The sequence below is a fragment of the Hippichthys cyanospilos genome, chromosome 12, assembly GCF_059441005.1.
Source record: "Hippichthys cyanospilos isolate Australia breed blue-spotted pipefish chromosome 12, RoL_Hcya_1.0, whole genome shotgun sequence".
Taxonomy (NCBI): domain Eukaryota; kingdom Metazoa; phylum Chordata; class Actinopteri; order Syngnathiformes; family Syngnathidae; genus Hippichthys; species Hippichthys cyanospilos.
This window is the reverse complement of record NC_142380.1, coordinates 1102505-1119693: the sequence shown is the minus strand read 5'-3', so window position 1 is coordinate 1119693 and position 17189 is coordinate 1102505. Positions and strand designations below refer to the sequence as shown.

The window sequence follows — 17189 nt, the reverse complement described above, 5'->3', positions numbered from 1 at the left end:
AAACTCCGGTTTTTGTTTTTTTTTATATTTATATGAAACTAATGACTGTTAAAAATGAAATGAATCTGCCATCTCTCCTTTTAGCCTTAAATATATTTAATTTTGGCCTGGAAAAGTGAATTCCTTTTTTTTTTGTGTGTGAGTGAAACTAGCCTTGCTCTTAGCCTCCACCCCAATTCTGTCGGTTCAAATCTATTTCCACATGGCGCCGTTTCCTCTGGGCGCCGGCCGCCATCAGCATCTACACACATCAGCGGAGCCGCGCCGCACGTGACCTCCCGCTTCGTTTATTGTATTTGTTTTTCCCTTCGCCGAGATGTGCGCTTGTGTTGCTCAGGCAGCTCGTCTCACGCAAATGGCGATCTCCAACGCTTCTATGTTTGATTCTCTCTCGGGGGAACCGGTGAGCAAATGAAGGTGAGAGTGCTTTTCTGGGATCACAACGTTGTTATCCCGATTTAACTGTTGAATTTTCCTGCCTCTGTAATCTCAGGAAACATGAAGACCGGCACGCTTGATCTTATTCTGTTCTGATCTGCGGAATCCGTCCATGGAGGAGGACTACGACGTGGACGTGGGGGAGGTGTTGATGGGAAGGGTCGCGGCGGGCCGCTGGTGGATGGATTTGGGGAAAGGGGACGGCGCCCGAGCTCAAAGAGCTTTCATGGTCAACAGTCGCAGTTGGGCCGAGGAGCTTCAGGAGTCTTTCCGCGTTGGACGAGGCGCGCTGTCCTGCATCTCTGTGAGTTTTGCCGCTTTTAAGTACTCCATGCACCGGATAATTAGGCGCACCTTCGATGAATAAAAATGTTTTCGTATGTGGGACGTAGCGCATTATAAGGTGCATAGAACAGAAGCCACAGTAGTGGCTGGGCTTGCAACATGCATCCACTAGATGGAGCTGCGCGGAAAGGAACGTCAACACAACAAAGTTTATTAAGAGAAAACCCAAAATGGAGAATAAAGATGATTTATGGAAATCTGAAAAATGGGAAAAAATCCCTCTTGATTCATTGAGAAAATCGTCTATATCAATGCCAAGACAAATCAAGAGTTTAAAAGAAAATAATTATGATTCAATTAAATAGTAAACTTACTTTTTAAAGTCAAATTGCAACCCCAAACCTTCAAATATATTGTTTAGCAGATTTAAAAACCGTTTCTGGATTTATTTGATCAAATCGGTCCATGCAATCACTGCTACCTTCTTTCCCAAGAACATTTCCTCTTACGGCTGCAGGAGACGAGTGGTCTCCTCGCACTTTCTTCCCAACCGACTCCAACAGAAAATATCCATGTCTGCCAATATCCGTGTTGCGTGAAGGACACGCATGCACTCATGGGGGACAATGAGGCGCTCTACTGGAGCCATACTGCGCACTCGCCAGCGTAGATGTATTTTTGGCGTGTTTGCGCCCGATAACCGCCGACGGCAATAAAGTGAATGAGGTTGATGTGATTGCGTTGCTGTTTAAATGTTTTCTGAACGACCGTGAAGAAAGGTAGAAGCGTCCTAGCGTTCTGTAGCTTTCCTCTTTGTTGACGTGCATCCGAGAGCACTTGCAATGCTCGCAGTCATGGTGGCGTCGCAGCCTCCGCTTCTTCCAGAGCCGCTTGGGATATTTATAGCTATCTGATGCAATGAGGTGGGATAGATGACTCAAAACAAGACCTTGTTTACCCAGCATGCCTTGCTATGACACAGCACAATCGGCCCAAACGATCGCTGGTGGCGGTGCCTTCTTGTGTTTATTTGTGTGTGTGTGTGTGTGTGTGTGTGTGTGTGTGTGTGTGTGTGGCCCCTGTATCTTCTCGTTACACGATGAGCTGCGAGGCCAAATGAATTTGGATGCTATCCATACCTTTTCCGTAGTGCTTGCCCTTTTTTGGGTCAGAGGCGGAGTCAGGGTTAAAACACTTTGGGATTACTGTTAGTTTTAATTTTGTTCAGAGTTTATGCTTTTTCTTTGTCAGAAATGCTATAGTGTGTGCTAATATGTGTGTGTGTGTGTGTGTGTGTGTGTATAGGGATCTTACTATAAATGTAGTTTCAAAATTTATTAAATCAGTTTTTTTCACCAATATTTTGCACTGCTTAGGTTACATATACTATATATATATTTGATCAAAAGTTAATAAGCACTACTATAAGCAATAGTTATTGAACAAAAAATGTGCAGCAACACATGTAAAGAGACAATACAATAAATAAAAAACGAATAATAAACGAATAATGCTCACTGTGGCACTTGCCAAAGTTGTGAAATTCTTCTTTGTTTGTGCATGACCGTATTACACTGCCCCCGGTGGCCAAGTCACACATACCTAAAAGAGTCCCAATGAGTTAATTCGATTTGGGAAGGGCGGCGGTTTTGCCCCTGCGCATTTGTTCATCGTCATTTTTATGACTTTTGGGAAACCCGCGCTAATTCCACGCGGTGTAGCGGCAGCCGGGACCCCGAGGCCAAATGGACGCGCGAGGCAGGCGTACAAACCAACCGCTGGGCCGGTCGTTCCGAATGCGCGGAGGGCTCAGCCGCCGTCCGGAAATGTGGCGGGGTTCGGCCAAAGCGGGGCGATGGATGGATGGACGAGTCCCCCCGACGTCGCGAGGCGGCGGAAAGGCAGCCGGGGAAGATGGAGGAGCAGATAGCGCATCTGGAGGAGAGCGACGGAGCCCCTCCTTCCATCCCCCCGCTCCTGCGTTTGCCTTCCCACGCTTTGCCCCTCCCACTTCCCTCCCCCGTCCCGCAGTATATGAGAGGGTCCCCTGGGTCCGGCTCCACTGCGGTGTAGACCAAGGGCAGGGCGTTCTTGCGTGCTCACTGCCATGCGCTGAAGGATGGTGCACCAGGAGAAACGCGTTTACCAGGTGTGTGTCCCGTCCCGTCCCGTCCTTTTTTTGCGCGCGCGATGCCGTGCGGGGACGTTTGTCGGCCGATTGGCAGCCGTCGCCGCCGTGATGCTGGGGATGATTCAGCCATAGCGAGCGAGGCGGGTCTCTTCTGTTTAGGCGTCTGCGTAAAATGTACCTTCGACTGATGGGTCTGATAAAGCTGGAATATTTGATATTGCTCGTTATAGGCCACGGAATGTGCGTGTGTGTCATGGGGAAATGAACCTGATCATGCAAAAACAAAGAAAAGGGTTGCCATTATGCCAGAAAAGAAATTCAGCGTCCTGCTTGAATGTTACATTGGCGTTTTGATGAATGACGATGTGAAAAAGCAGCCATAAGCCACACATGGGATGTGGGGAAAATATCTGACTCATTCACTGCCATTGACGCTCATAGACGTCATTTCATATACAGTTTTCACTCGCGGGGGTTACGTTCTGAAAAATTCTTGCAGAAAAAGAAATCTGAGAGGAAAAAGATTGAGCTTTTTTTTTTTTGCTTTGCTTTTGTTCACCTTTTATTGGTTTCCTTTGTTCTTTTGTTCTTTGAAGAGGATAAATATCAAGACGAATTGTGAGGTAAACCTGCAATAAATTACTTTTTAGTTTTGTTTTTATTTACTGTTGTATGACAGTTTTAACTTAAAAGGGAAAAAAATTGCAAGAACGTAAACCTGCAATAGATATGGCCATAAATTAAAATCCAGGAAGTAGAGGTTTAATTAAAAAAAAAAAAAATCTAAATACTGCGAGGCTGATGTCCCAACCCAAATAGTTCTATTTAAACCTTGTTGCCATTGAAAAGATTTGTGCAAAAATCAGGGGAAATGCATGATAAAACGTCGGGTTTTCAATATGTCCAAAAATGACAATATTTTCCATTTTGAATGGCAGTAAACGAGACGGACATGGGCTAAATTTGACATCTGCAGGGTGTACCTCTTGACCTCCCGTTTGCAAGCATTTACAAGAGATGGCATATTGAAAGTCGACATTTTTTTTCAATGTTTGCAATATTTTAGCCGCCTAGTGTTTTTTTTTTGTTTTTTTTATGTTTTTCATATGAGTTCACTCACCAAAAACATCAAAAAGTCCCAATTTTACTCGCGGGTTTAGCATGCTCCTACAAGCAGCATGTTGTGTGTTTTTTTTTTTTTTGACAGGCCCAGCGAAATGAGCGCGAGTCAATTCGGCAGAAACTTGCCCTGGGCAGTTTCTATGACGACGAGCCAGTCATCTTCACCAGCTGCAGCAAAAGCGACCTGTCCTCTCGGTACGTTTTTCAGCGGCGCCTCTCAAGTATTTCTTTCTTTTGTATTCCGACCCACGACAAACGTGTTTGATGTCGCCAGCTATTTTGGAGCGGCTGATGTTCCTTCCCTCCAATTTCAGCGTCTTTGACGCTCTGTCACGACGCAAGATGGCTGCGCCTTTGAACAATTCCTATGACTCTAAATTGCGTTTGCGAATTGAAAGCCGGAAAATTCAATTAAGTTGAATCCGATGATCTCTTTATGCTCAGCATTGCTTTTCCCGTTTCAATTATTTTTCCCCACGCTTCCATTACGGATTTTTTTTTCTTTTTCTTTTTTTACTCTTCGTCTGATTTACTGGATGAAACGTATACCGTGGTTGCCAACCTTTTTTCAATCATGCACACCCAGTGGAATTGTTTTTTTTCAAAACTCGAATAGCCCCTATATTGCCATCATGTATCCCCAGGGTCATTTGACGACCGCTGCTCTAAAATGACAGCCCGGTTGGAATGGTGTTGCTCCATTTCCAATTAATTTGCTCTCAATTTGAAAACAACCATGCCTCGAGTTGCTGTTACTGTGGTCACATAAATTGTAGATTTTTTTTTTTTTTTTTTAAGGGTGAAAGGCGAAACCTCGAAGCCGTTCTCAGGGTAATCCTTTTGGTCTGGTCTCGATTCTCCCGTCAGGTTCCACGGCGAGGTCAACCTGCAGGTGTGTTTCGTCAACGACAGCAGCAGCGACAAAGACAGCGATGCCGAGGACAGCAGGACGGAAACCAGTCTGGATACGCCCTTGTCCCCCGTGGTGGGTCCTCGACCTTGTGCGAGCAGCGTTTTGCACGGCACGTTGATTAGGACCAAGGTCCAAACGGTCCCGCTTCAGAGCAAGCAGAGCTCGTCGTTATCGGATCGAGACACGGCCGAGGAGGACTCGGACCCGCTGGACGACTGCGGCGGCTTCTGGCGGGTGCAGCGGAGGCTCCAGGAGGAGGCTCGGGTGGCCCTGGCTCTGGCCAGGCCCATGGCCCGGATGCAGGTGGAGGTGGAGAGGCAGATCCAGCAGCACAGACGCTCGCCTGTGGCCCACCTGGTCAGTCGCCCGGAAGTAACCTCCAAAAATAACCGGGGGAAATTTACGTGCGGCAGATACGTTGTTCCGGGAGACTTTGCTAACGTTCTCACCAAACGATTCCCTCAAATGACTTTTATGGATGTTGGCAGCTTCCCCATCTGCCTCACATCAGCGAAGGCTTGATGAAGAGGAATCTGAGGCGCGGCCACATGCGGGATATGAGCCTCGGGCAGCTTCAAGTCATCACCAACGACTTGCACTCGCAGATCCAGGGTAAGTCGACTGGACGCTTCGCTTCGGTCGCCCGACGTTGACTCGATGCTTGTGAACGTCCAGGTCTAAATGAGGAACTGGTGCAGCTGCTGCTGCTCAGGGACGAGCAGCACGTTGAGCAAGACGCCATGCTGGTGGACATTGAGGACCTCACCAGGTGAACGCACGCTTTGCGGTGTCCGCCGTGTTATATCACCGGAACGTATTTTTAAAAGACACGCCCATTCGACCCGATTTTGTTTTGGAGCTGCTTTATGTTCATTTCATTAATAATCATTTCAATGAGAAGCAATTGTGGTTTCAAACGGGGCCGAGGAATGAGTTCAGTCATTAATCCAAAAGGTGCAACTTTATGGTTTAACGATAGCTTCCAGTACTTTTAATTTTGGAGACTCCGAGCAGCTGAGAATGAGATGGGAGAGGCTGAAATTTCATTGTTCCAAAAAATAAACACAATTCTGCAATTTAAGCTGGGAATGCAGCGATAAATCCACATGTTGTGCTTGTCTTTGTCTTGATCCAGACATGCTCACAGTCATCAGCGGCACCAGCCTGAGAAGGCAAACGCAAAATAATTTCCCCTGTCCTTCTGCACGCCATCCGCTCAGTGGATTGTCACTTGCGTTGCCACGGAAACTCCATCTGTGCCGTCTGTGGAGAAAAGATGAGGCCGCAAAGTGTTTGTGACCCAGTTAACAAGCTTTTTATTTATTTTTTTTTGCTTTTCTGTCTCTAGGCTTATTTCAGAAAGAGATGTTGTTGACATAATTCATTACAAAATCAACTTTGTCCCGTGTTTTTGCAAGGTACATTTTTAGAAGCACTTGCACACTTTATTCATTTGTCCGTCATAGTGGACTGGATTTCACTTAATATAAATTTAGAGAATCCCGAAGACACATAAGTGGATGTAAGACAATTGCTGCTATCGTTGGTTATACTTTTTTAGCTTTATCTTTGCACATTGACATTGCATACAACACATGACGAGTATGAAAGGTATTTTGAGGGTGTAGAAAAGGAATCGTGTACTGCCTCAATGTAAACGTTTTTTGTGAGGTTTTATTGACTAAGAAAAAAAAAAAAACTGACCAAGTCACAGACTGAGCGTATATTTTATGTGATGGAAAGGTTTATTGACAGTAAGGATGTCTTTTAAAATGGTCATTGTCAGTGTGTCCTTTTAGCATAAAGTCAACTTTGTTTTTCTATTGTATGCTACGTGGATACATGTCCTGTATAATGACTGTAAAATTATGGGAAAATAAACATTTTAAGTGTGTGAAACTGGTTGTTGTTGTCGCTCAACTAGATTCAATAGCCCCACCTAGTGAGTTTCTTGTTTATTGCATCAGACGAAATAAAGTAACAATATGTTGTGACACTTTTTATCATTTTAAATTCACACGTTTTGATTTGTACTGTACTGAATAATGTACACCAAATATGTAAACAACACATTTTACTTTCTGCAAAGTACCATGTTCCAATCGCACACGATAGTGGCTTCATTTTTTTTTTTTTAATTGTTTAATCCAGTGATGTTTTCAAAAACCGATGGCACAAGAAGAGGCAAGTTTTATTATCATCCTTATTGTGGCTGTGTTTTGTGTTGAACGTTGAACGTTTGTGACATTTTATTATTTATCTATCGCCACAATTAGGGTATGGCCATAACCGGAAATGAAAAAATTAGAAACTATACATCCAAAATGTTTTGCGTCACTCGAAGGGACCAGCACCTCAATCATTAAAAAAAAAAAGTTTATCAACTAAAATGAAAATACGATTCTATGAATTGTGTTCTACAATCGAGATAAATGTACAATTACATAAACTAAACACTTCACTTCACTTCACTTCCTGCACAGTGACCGGAAACTGAAATGAAAAAAGAAGAAATAAAAATTATACAGTACATGAAAACATTTTGCGTCACACGAAGGGATTTAAGAGATTGGTTTTCCGCCTAAATTAAATAACGTTTCAATGTTGTGTGTTAGATTCTAGATAAATGTACGCACTACATGAAACGAAACACTTTATTTCCTGTAATAGCAATCGGCTGGTGTAGTAGCCGGAAACGGAAATGACCTCATTCCAACGCGCACCTGACGCTAATTGTCACAAATTAAGGCGGGAATGTTAGTGACAAAAGTCAATAAACGACGAACGGAAAAAAATTCTTCTAGCTTAGTGCCATCATGACCAAGGCGCCATAGTAACACTTTTGATTTTGTGTCTTGAGGGGTGGTGAGGCTAATTCGCTACTTTTTTGACCCACTCGAACCTGAAAATGAACCGCTCGCCGAGCCGGGCTTTTTTGGTCCTCTTCGCATTTTTGACGATCGCACAAAGTCGCCGTTCCCACTTGGTCGCATACAACCGAGGCGGAGCTTCCGGGCCGAACGCGCCTTCGGGTTCCGTCCAATCTCAGCCGAGTCCAAAAGCGGTTCAGGTAAGATGTCTAGCGGACTCCATGGAGCTTGTGCTTCGGGCCGACTTGTTCGATACGGGCGTTCTGGTGGAGCCGGAACATCTGCGACTTGGTTCCGACGCAATGAGCGAAAGCGGGTCGTGCCGAGCGAGGCCGACGGGTGACGGCCACACTTTCACCATTTGGGCCCACCTGATGGACTGTGGAACTCGGCTCTCGGTAAGCACCGAGAAAGAAAAGTTGAACGCCCCTTGTTGCGCTTTAAATTCTGTTTTAAAGAGCCCGACTTGTGTAACGAGGACCCAAAGTGGCAAAATTCAATAACGTCCCATTAAATAATTACATAAAATTGCCAAACTCAACGTTTATTCAAATTTGTCGTTAGGTCGTTCAATTCGGGGCGAGCTGGACGCCCGCCACGTTATCATTTGATTTAGCCACTTTTGGTCCTGCACAGACTTGCGGCTAAATTGCCCCACCGTTTTATATTGCGGAAGATACGATCCCCTGACTTTAAGCCCCTATCCTTTTCTCCATCCCTGTAGTCAACGCAAGACAAGATCATCTATTTGAACGCGCTGGTGTACTCGCCTGAACCGTCATCCCAAGGCTTGTTTCGACTGGACGGAGCGGCCATCCCGGTCCAGTGCCATTTTGACAAGTAATTTCTTTTCTGAATCCAGTGATTCGTCATCCGACGCGTTTGTTGAGAATAGGCAAATATACTCATCGCAGGGTTTTTACTTCCACCTCAGGATAACGTAAAAGCCAATAACAGATGTGTTGTAGGAATAGATCACCCATTTTTTATTTGCTCATTAAAAAAATGTATTTTTCAAACTTTCTTTCGCATAAATTCTAGGACTATAAGGTCAAGTTCAAAATAAAACTACTGATTAGATGAACAGAAGTTCTTGCTTTTATTTTGAAGTCAACTTTGCACTTTCAGCAAGCAAATTCAAATTCCCTTAATGAACTTTAATAACCAATAAGAGCAAATTATACTCTTGGAAGTGCCAAAATTAAACGTTTGGGCTAATATTAGAGGTTTTGTATGTATACAGGGTATGATCTAATCTTTTTTTTAAAATTAAGTTTTTGTTGTCGGATCAGTACACTGCTACATATTCGTATGGTCATTATTGCAGATCCACAAATCCACCAGCTTGAAGTTATTGCTTTTCGCCAATTAGATATTTTTTAAAAAAATGGAGTAAAACTGAGACTGAGCTATTGTGTTTTCAGGAGGTATTCTGTGAGCGGCGTTTCCCTGTCCCCTACCTGGATTCCTTGGGTCTCGGTTAAATCCTCCGACGGTGCCATGGACTTCAAACTGCGCCTCATGACCGGTGGACCATATTCTGCCAATCTCTCATCCTATTTGTTCCGCTGAAATGGTTTTAACGTTTCAGACAACTGGCTGTTTGAGAGGCGCTCGCACGCGTTCTTTGTGGGGGACCCCGTGCACTTGGAAGTGTCGGCCGCGCTCCGCAAACACGTGCCCCTGCGCGTCTACGTGCAGCACTGCGTGGCCACGGCCGGCCCGGACCCGCGCGCCGCCTTAAGATACGATTTTATCGAGCGCAACGGGTGAGGGTCCGATGATCCGGGACGCGTGGTTTGCCGCTCCAAATCCCAACGGACGCGCTTTGATTGGCTGACTTTTCCCCCCGCCAGATGTCTCTCGGACGCCTTCCATACAAATTCCAGCTCTCGTTTCCTGCCCAGGCGCGTGGGCCACGCGCTTCAAATTCAGCTCGAAGCCTTCACGTTCCACCAGCGGCCCAACAGTCAGGTTAACACCCCCGCTCACTAAATGCAAATTGATTTTGAAATGACTAATTGGCTCGCTTACGTGCGCCAAAGGTTTACGTCACCTGCTGGTTGAGGGCCGTTGCGGACTCCTTAGCCGTCAGCTCTCCAAACAGGGCCTGCTCCTTTATTGACAACAGGTAAGCTCACGGCGCATGACGACGTGAAACGGCGCCGTCGAGACACTCCCATTCCGTCTGGCGTACAGATGGCTTTCGGCCGACGGGGAACACGCTATCTGCGGGAGCTGCCATCCGCTCGCGGCCGCCACGGAAACCAGCTCAAGTACGTACCCCGATCCGGGATGGAATTTCCCTCCCGACAAACCCCGGCAAGCAACAAGTTCACCGCGCGGCCAGCCTGAAACATCGCAGCGCCACAAATCTCGGGAGCGCGCTTCCGATGCCGGAGGAGGAGATTACAGATCAGGTGAGGGCAAGTGCAGAAAAAATGGACCCAACAGTTTGAGTCATGATGGCAACTTCAAACGTTATTCATCCGTTTTCAAGAGTCGACTCGTAATATTTTGCCCGCAGTCAAGTTGGTCATCTAATTTCATGTACAATGAATACATATCTAAACAAAAAGGCCTTTTTCCTTGTTTTTTTGGGATACTTTTCCTTTGATAGCACATCTAAAAGCCTGAGTTGGGTCAACATTTCCCCAAGTGGTTTTAATATTCAAATAACTGGTGAGCGTTCAGACCGCATTCTATTTTGACATGTTTTTCATTGTTTTACAGTGAGAGTCATCCGCCTTGGGCCTCTCACTATCCAGTAGACATCCGCCCCCAAAGATACTTTCACCAGGAAGGAAATCCGGCCCGGTTGAGGAATTGCAATCCAAGATGACGTCGCCCACTGGATACGGAATTGATTTTTCTTAACTTTGGCTTTCTTTACTGGCTTACGTGCTTGTAGTTTTGTGAGCAACCTCTCTCCAATATACATGTTTTACACGACCCAGGAATTTTGTTCTTTCTAAGCCACTTTAGCGCTAGCTTCAAGAGCTTCCCGTTTGACGGTCGGAGGGCTCGAATGACATTCGTAAACAGTTAAATTAGCGTTGGGTTTCGAGGCACTCAGCATCAGAAATGCGTTTTGAGATGCAGACTTTTTGTGCCGTGTACATTTTCGTGTCCTGATCAATCCAACGTATCGGCTGTTCTGCATAGAGGAGGAATGCTATTAAGAGCACTTCCTTCCATTACCACCCGCAACCTGCCCATCATGTAGTCACAATATTGATTGTTTGTTGTGTTGTGAGAGGTGCCTGATGTAAGCAACCAAGGCTCGGCTTTACAGTCAAAACATGTCCGATGAGGACATGTTTTGCACAAAATAACAGCCATCAAAATTGAGTTTGGTCAATGCTACAAAACGTTAAAAAATAAAACTGGAGAAATTTAACAAGCCTTCTAATCTAGGTCATGTTTGGAAGTTCATTTGATGTATTTTAATCATATATTGTGACATTTCAGTCTGCGGGAAAAAAAAAAGTGCAGCTAAAAATGCAAATTTGACTAAAGCATAGCACAGTATAATTGTTTTGGAAAAAGTCAATTTTGTTTAATGTTCCAATTAATTTGACCTTAATTTGTCCTGTGAGTTACAATGCATTAAATTTGATTAGCTGATACCTGCAGAAAACTTTATCATACATCTTAAAATGCTTCTTTTTGAAAACCGCGCTGTTTTAAGCAATGACCATTTGAACACAAAACATGGTGCAACACATGTAGACACACTGCCACAATACTGTGAGGCATATACTCCACCTTTTGCATGTAATGACAAACCTGGTCCTCAAAATGGATGCCAATAATGCCCCCCCTCCCCAAAAAATAGAAATGCTTAAACAGTATTATGGAAAGCCATTTTAACCTGTTAAATCCCAAAGGCGCTTTTATAAATCTTCACAGGTCCAGATATTCAATCCCAGGTGCTTTTTTTTGAAGATTTTTTTTTTTTTCTCCTCCTCCAATGCTGAGCTAGTACGGCCCCAAAATAGCTGGCGTTTTATTATGGGCAGGAATAAAACCTACTGCCGAAAACGACAAACTCAAAGTAGCCCTCGAAGTATTAATTCCTGAAATCATGCAGCTGCAGCGCACCACCAGGGACCAATTTAGCACACAAGATCGCTTTTGTAGACGAGCTTTTAATCCATTAACATTTTATCCGCGGGGGCTTTCAGCCGCAAATACTTTTACGAGCATCTCCACCTCTGGCCATCATCTCGCGCATCACGACTTCCTGGTGGTGTCTGAAGGGCTGCCCGCGGTTCCGAACCTCCTTTTGGCCTTCCCGCGATAAATCCGGAATCGTCTTTTGGCGCTGGGGACACGGGCGGTCGATTTCCCGGGCGCCTGTTTACTTTGGTAGCAAATGACTACGCATGCGAGGCTATGGCTTGCAACCGACTTGGCTAAGTGCATCATAAATGCTTTTTGTGTTGCAGAGCACATCTGCCGTCTCTCAGTGATGTTTTCCCGCCGATGCCAGATGTTGGCCGTCCTCACCATGTCTTCCGTGGCGGGGACGCACCCCACCCAGCGATGCGGACCCGCTTTGTGCCGGGACGAGCGGGGATGCTGCCCCGGAGGAAACGCCAGCGCCTGTTGCAAAGCCTCCGAGGACGGCGCCTACTACCACGTCGCCATGGCGACCCGCAAACTTTCCGGCGTCCTGATCATGCTCCTTCTCTTCGCGTTGGGATACTTGGTCCAGCGCGTGCTGTGCGCCCGATCCGGGCAGCTGGGCCCGGACAACGGCGGGAACCCGGCCGTCACCGCCTCCCGGGAGCTGCTGGTGGAGAGCTCCACGCCGGACGGCGGAACCGCCGCTCATCTGCCCACGTACGAGCAGTGCAAGCGGCTACCCACTTATGAGGAGACGCTACGGTATGGACGAGCCCAGTCCTCTGCGGGACAAACATCTTGGACGCACCGCTAAGGACTACCGTCAACAAGAAAACGCTTCCTAATGAGGTACCTTTGATGGAGAATGAGTGGCTGACCCGAATGGCTTTCTGCGATAAATAATTCACCATTACTTGATGGCACATCTGGAATAAACTATGAATAACTTTTCTGTTTTAGTGCTCTAAATCAGTGGCTCTCAAAAGGGGGTATGCGAGGATTTAAGATTTCTGCAGGGATCAGCGAATCTAATGCTGTGACAGGAACTACATTTCAAATTAAGAGCAAAGGAATTGGAAAATGAAGTCATGGCTGAATTGTGTGTTAGTGACTCCATTGTAAAACATGTCTCTTTTGCTAAGAAAAAAAAACAATGTCCCACATTTAATTTTCTGGTCAATAAAAATATGCATATCGATCCACTACTAATGTAGTTTGAAGTTGAATTTGTGTGTGTTGGTAAAGCACCCCTCCCCCCCCCTCTTTTTTTTTAATTTGTCCCTGAAGCCAGTGCACTGCCATGCTATTTTATAGGGGTGACTCTCATTTACCATAATTCAGAATCAACTTCAAACCCCCTGAAATTGATGTTCTGGTCCACATGCTTTTGCAGGTAGAAGCACCCCGCTATCGATTGAAGCGTGGTCGTTCAAATCGAATAAGTTTGCATCGAAAATTGTTTCCGAATGGAATAGTAGGCCGGAAAATCAGAATCAAATCGAATGGCGAGACGGTAAGATTCCCACCCCTGACTTTTAGCATTATGCGACAGTTCCACAACCCCGGGTCGCTTGGAAAATATGACCGCCGATCTTTCTGAAAATGAGAGCCGCTTGTTTGGTCCGGAGTCACCGAAGGACAGCAAGTTTGTTTATATTTGATCTCAACAATGAATGAACAGCCGCAGCGAATAGCAAGTGAAATCTCCGTACGTTTTCCGCCCGATTGTAAGCGATCTTTTCCAAATCAGCGCCTGGAAGACTTGGCTCTGATGTAGTTGACGGTGTCCCGCAAGTTGTCCTTGACCCCGGGCTTGGGCTCCGACGGCAGTTTGACGACGTGGCCGAGCCTCTCGAGGGCCTCCCGCAAGCCGAAGCCCGTGGACGCGGAGCAGGGCTGGACGAACCAGTCCCTTTCGCCGCAGATCCCCGGCAGGTCCAGGGCGTCCTTGACCTGGCCGGCCGTCATGGCGCCGTCCACGTCCTGCTTGTTGGCGAGCACGACGAGCGGGCGGCCGCGCAGCTGCTCGCTCCTGGCGGTGCTCTCCAGCTCCCGCTTGGCCTCCGGCGCCCTGGCCCGGTCGGCGCTGTCCACCACGAAGACGACGGCCGCCGTGTCCTGGTGGAAGCTGCGCCAGTGGCGGCGCATTTCCGCCTGGCCGCCCACGTCCCACACGGTCAGGGCCAGGTTCTTCTTCTTCTTGCTCACGTCCAGCATTTCCACGTTGAAGCCGACGGTGGGCACCGTGCCGACGACTTTGTCGTGTTTCAGCTTGTACAGGAGGGTGGACTTGCCCGCGTTGTCCAGACCCAGGAGGAGGACCCTGACCTCGGGTTGCGTGGAGCCCCGCTGCCCCATCGGCCGCGGACGGGAACGGACAGGTGAGCCCGGCTTCGCTCTTCTCGCCTCGCCTCGACTCGTCGGATTCGGGCGTTTGCTCCTGCTACTTTTTGTTTTTTTTTAACCTGCTCGCGTGCCGAACTAAGGTGTGTTCTCGCTCCGGCGTCATTTCCTTGAGAGGCTCTCAGGCCTTAATAGATCAACTATTAACTGAGCTGTTTAACTGTTCAAGTTTGAAACCGCGTGTTTCCAAACTATGGCCTGCGGCCCGTTAGCGGCCCGCCTTCGTTTTCCCGCGGTCCGAGGCATACGTTGAAAATCATGTTTGAAACAGCCAGTGTTGTGTTTTCCAACACTTCAGTGACAGGAACGGGCGGTCCCTTTAAGTGTCACGTGACCGCGGTTTGAAAAGTTGATCCTGCGGACTCGCGTTGTTGACGTTGGCTTTTAGCACCTGTTACAGCTAACAGCTTGTGTAACCTGAGGTTGTTGCAGCATTATTTTCAATACAAGAAGCGAGCAGGCTGAACCGTCGTCCGAGTCTACAGAAAGAGACCAAAAACAAATGTCCGGTAGTAGGGACGCAACCGAATTGGCCGGCTCACACGAGGATGCAAATAGAGAAAACAAGTGAGCTTTTGCACATCATAACAATGTTACGCAACCAATGCAAAAACAATGCGCCGTGTGTCATTCGCACACAGTCAAAGAAATAGAAACTGGTTTATTTTGAAAGAAGCGTCTCAGGGGTCAAAGTAGTGCCATGAAATGTATTTGATTTTATTCTTTGTGCAACAAAACAAAGAAATGAACACAAGAGTAAACTTAGAGAAGTATAACCTGATTGCTGAGAAGTCAAACGAGATTTTCAATGACTTCTGCGCAGTTTGGGAACACGCTCGATAGGCATGTGCCGACACGTGACCACAAAAGAAAAATGCCATTCAATGTCCACGCCCCGAGACACGTCACGCTCAGACACGCCGTGGGCTCCTTCCGCTCTTCAAAAAAAGATCACCCGCGGCTCGCTTTTAAATACTTCTCGTTCGCCGAGCTCAGCATTGGCGAGCTATTTCTGGAAAGAAAACGAAATTCAAATTTGGCTCATTTAAGTCTTTGCTGGAAACTTCCCAAACGACTTGCTTGGGTTTCAAACTCATCATCGTAGACCGCTTTGTAGTCCGAGGGCCAAAATCAAGTCAAATCGATTTTCAAGTTTGTCACACGCTCGCGTAGTTTTCAAATCAGAGGCCGGTAAAAAAAGCGAGATTGGGAACAAAAAAAGTTCGCCGTTTTAACATAGAAGACAAAGCAGCGTTTGGCGGGCCGTGTAAAATGATGCGGCGGGCCGGATTTGGTCCCCTGGCCTTGAGTTTGGCGCCTGTGCCCTATGCTGTCCTCGGTCCAGCACGCATACTGTACTCGTCGCTTATCTGCAACAAACTTTCATCAATTGATATACGATCATTCCCCAACTATAAGACGCTTTTTTCCCCCAAAAAATGAAGTTTAAAAGTATAGGGGGTCCTCTAAAATGTAACTTAAAGATTCAAATGTTTTTAGTTCGAAACCATTCGAGGGAGATTGATCCGTCGGCCACGTAAGCAGAGATTTATATCGGCTGCAAATGAAATTTCTTGTGTTTTGCTGCGGTTTGCGCATTGTTGCCAACGTGTTGGTGCGTCATACACAGGAACATCCAAAATTGCTGAATTTCAACCAAAAATTCATCCTTTTGCACAGGCGCGTCCTATATTTAGGGAATTACGCCATGGGGTAGTGCCATGTTGAACTATAACCTGTCTTCACCTGGGTGAAATTTCAGCTCTAGTGTCTTCTTTCAATGCTTCCCTTTTGATGCGAAATGCCTTTGATGTAAAGATCAAAGGCATGGACCGCATAGTCCCGACAACTTGCTTTATATATCTTGAGGATTATTCGCAGTCCAGCGCAGAAATATTCGTCACAACCAAACTCAATAAATTGACATACCTTGAAGCGAAAATGCCGCTGTAAATAAATAAATAAATTGCAGCCCATTTGTTTAAATCGCATGCATGTGAAGAACACCGTACTAAATGTTTGGTTCCCGAGAACGCAGCTGCACAGTTTGCTTGTAGGCAAATTTTTTTGCGTCCGTCCGACGTCTCGCTTGTCGTCCGGCTGGCGCCCTCCATAACAAAGTCCGCCGCTGACCACGCGGGCGAGTCGAGCGACCAAATCAATAAACGTCCTCCGCGCTCGTCTCCAAGGCGGAGCGGGAGACAACCGTGGCTCGGCGCCACGTAAAACGGCGCCGAACGAATCCAAAAACCCACAGGGTGGGATTCGCCCCGTTCCTCGCTTGAATAATTCCGTCCGGGCTCAAGTTCTTGTCCATTGCTCCCTGGGCTTCACCCACACGCCGCCGGTGGGACTGTCCACCACGTACACCAGCCCCGCGGCGTCCCGCCGGCCGTCGGTCCGGGGCGAGCGGCCCGAGGGCCTCTCGGCCGACCTCTGGATGCTCGCCGCCTGGCCCCGGGAAGAACCGGCGCGGGCCTTGCGGGGCGAATCGGCGGCGGCCAAACGCTGGAAAATCACACGCGCCTCAGATGGCGATTTGGAACCTTGCTGACCCATTTTTGTCCTCCGAAGCGCGTCCGATCTGAAAAACGGCGCTCTGACTCTGGCGCGTCGATCGAACGGTTCCTGTTAGACACCGATGTGACTCAGAGAGTTTTGTGGTCACCGGACACCGGCGGTCCGCTCCAGACTATTCTGAGAGCGTGCACCTGGTCCAGGCCGTCACTTGGACGCGCAAGATTGCGCACTGATTGAAGTGGAGTTGGCTTTCACCGCCTCGCGGCTCGTCGACGTTGTTTACGGGAAGGCGGGAATGGTGGCGGTTCCGCCGACGTCACCTTGTTGATGGGAACGGACAGTCCTCCTGACTAAAGACTAGTTTGACCTTTTGGAA

The 17189-nt window shown here is 47.1% G+C and overlaps 4 protein-coding genes across 6 annotated transcripts; 3 read left to right on the top strand and 1 right to left on the bottom strand.

Annotated features, from left to right (window-relative positions):
* Positions 1-248: 248 nt before the first annotated feature.
* On the top strand, positions 249-6788 carry LOC148414292 (schwannomin-interacting protein 1). 2 transcript variants are annotated; one of them, XM_088430238.1, is made up of 8 exons: positions 249-417; positions 494-742; positions 4062-4171; positions 4844-4961; positions 5040-5246; positions 5378-5501; positions 5565-5658; positions 6025-6788. In XM_088430238.1, the coding sequence occupies exons 2-8, from the start codon at positions 551-553 to the stop codon at positions 6074-6076; spliced, it is 897 nt and encodes a 298-aa protein (XP_088286364.1). In that variant the 5' UTR covers positions 249-417; positions 494-550; the 3' UTR covers positions 6077-6788. The 2 variants fall into 2 exon arrangements, with proteins under 2 accessions (XP_088286364.1, XP_088286365.1); XM_088430239.1 differs by lacking the exons at positions 249-417; positions 494-742 and adding an exon at positions 2715-2872.
* Positions 6789-7632: 844 nt separating this feature from the next.
* On the top strand, positions 7633-12346 carry LOC148414291 (zona pellucida sperm-binding protein 3-like). 2 transcript variants are annotated; one of them, XR_015867470.1, is made up of 9 exons: positions 7633-8157; positions 8484-8599; positions 9184-9287; positions 9351-9528; positions 9616-9733; positions 9805-9890; positions 9959-10179; positions 10493-10674; positions 12211-12346. XR_015867470.1 is itself a non-coding variant. In XM_088429785.1 (8 exons), exons 1-8 carry the CDS (start codon positions 7798-7800, stop codon positions 10528-10530), a joined length of 1221 nt encoding a protein of 406 aa, XP_088285911.1. In that variant the 5' UTR covers positions 7633-7797; the 3' UTR covers positions 10531-10711. The 2 variants fall into 2 exon arrangements, 1 of the variants encoding a protein (XP_088285911.1); XM_088429785.1 differs by lacking the exon at positions 12211-12346 and having other exon boundaries at positions 10493-10711.
* Positions 12255-12704, top strand: LOC148414290 (putative membrane protein C3orf80 homolog). Its single transcript, XM_088429524.1, has one exon. The coding sequence runs from the start codon at positions 12255-12257 to the stop codon at positions 12702-12704; it is 450 nt and encodes a 149-aa protein (XP_088285650.1).
* An 805-nt stretch (positions 12705-13509) lies between these two features.
* arl14 (ARF like GTPase 14) lies at positions 13510-14391 on the bottom strand. The gene has a single exon (XM_088429358.1). The coding sequence runs from the start codon at positions 14246-14248 to the stop codon at positions 13637-13639; it is 612 nt and encodes a 203-aa protein (XP_088285484.1). The 5' UTR covers positions 14249-14391; the 3' UTR covers positions 13510-13636.
* Between the last annotated feature and the right edge of the window lie 2798 nt (positions 14392-17189).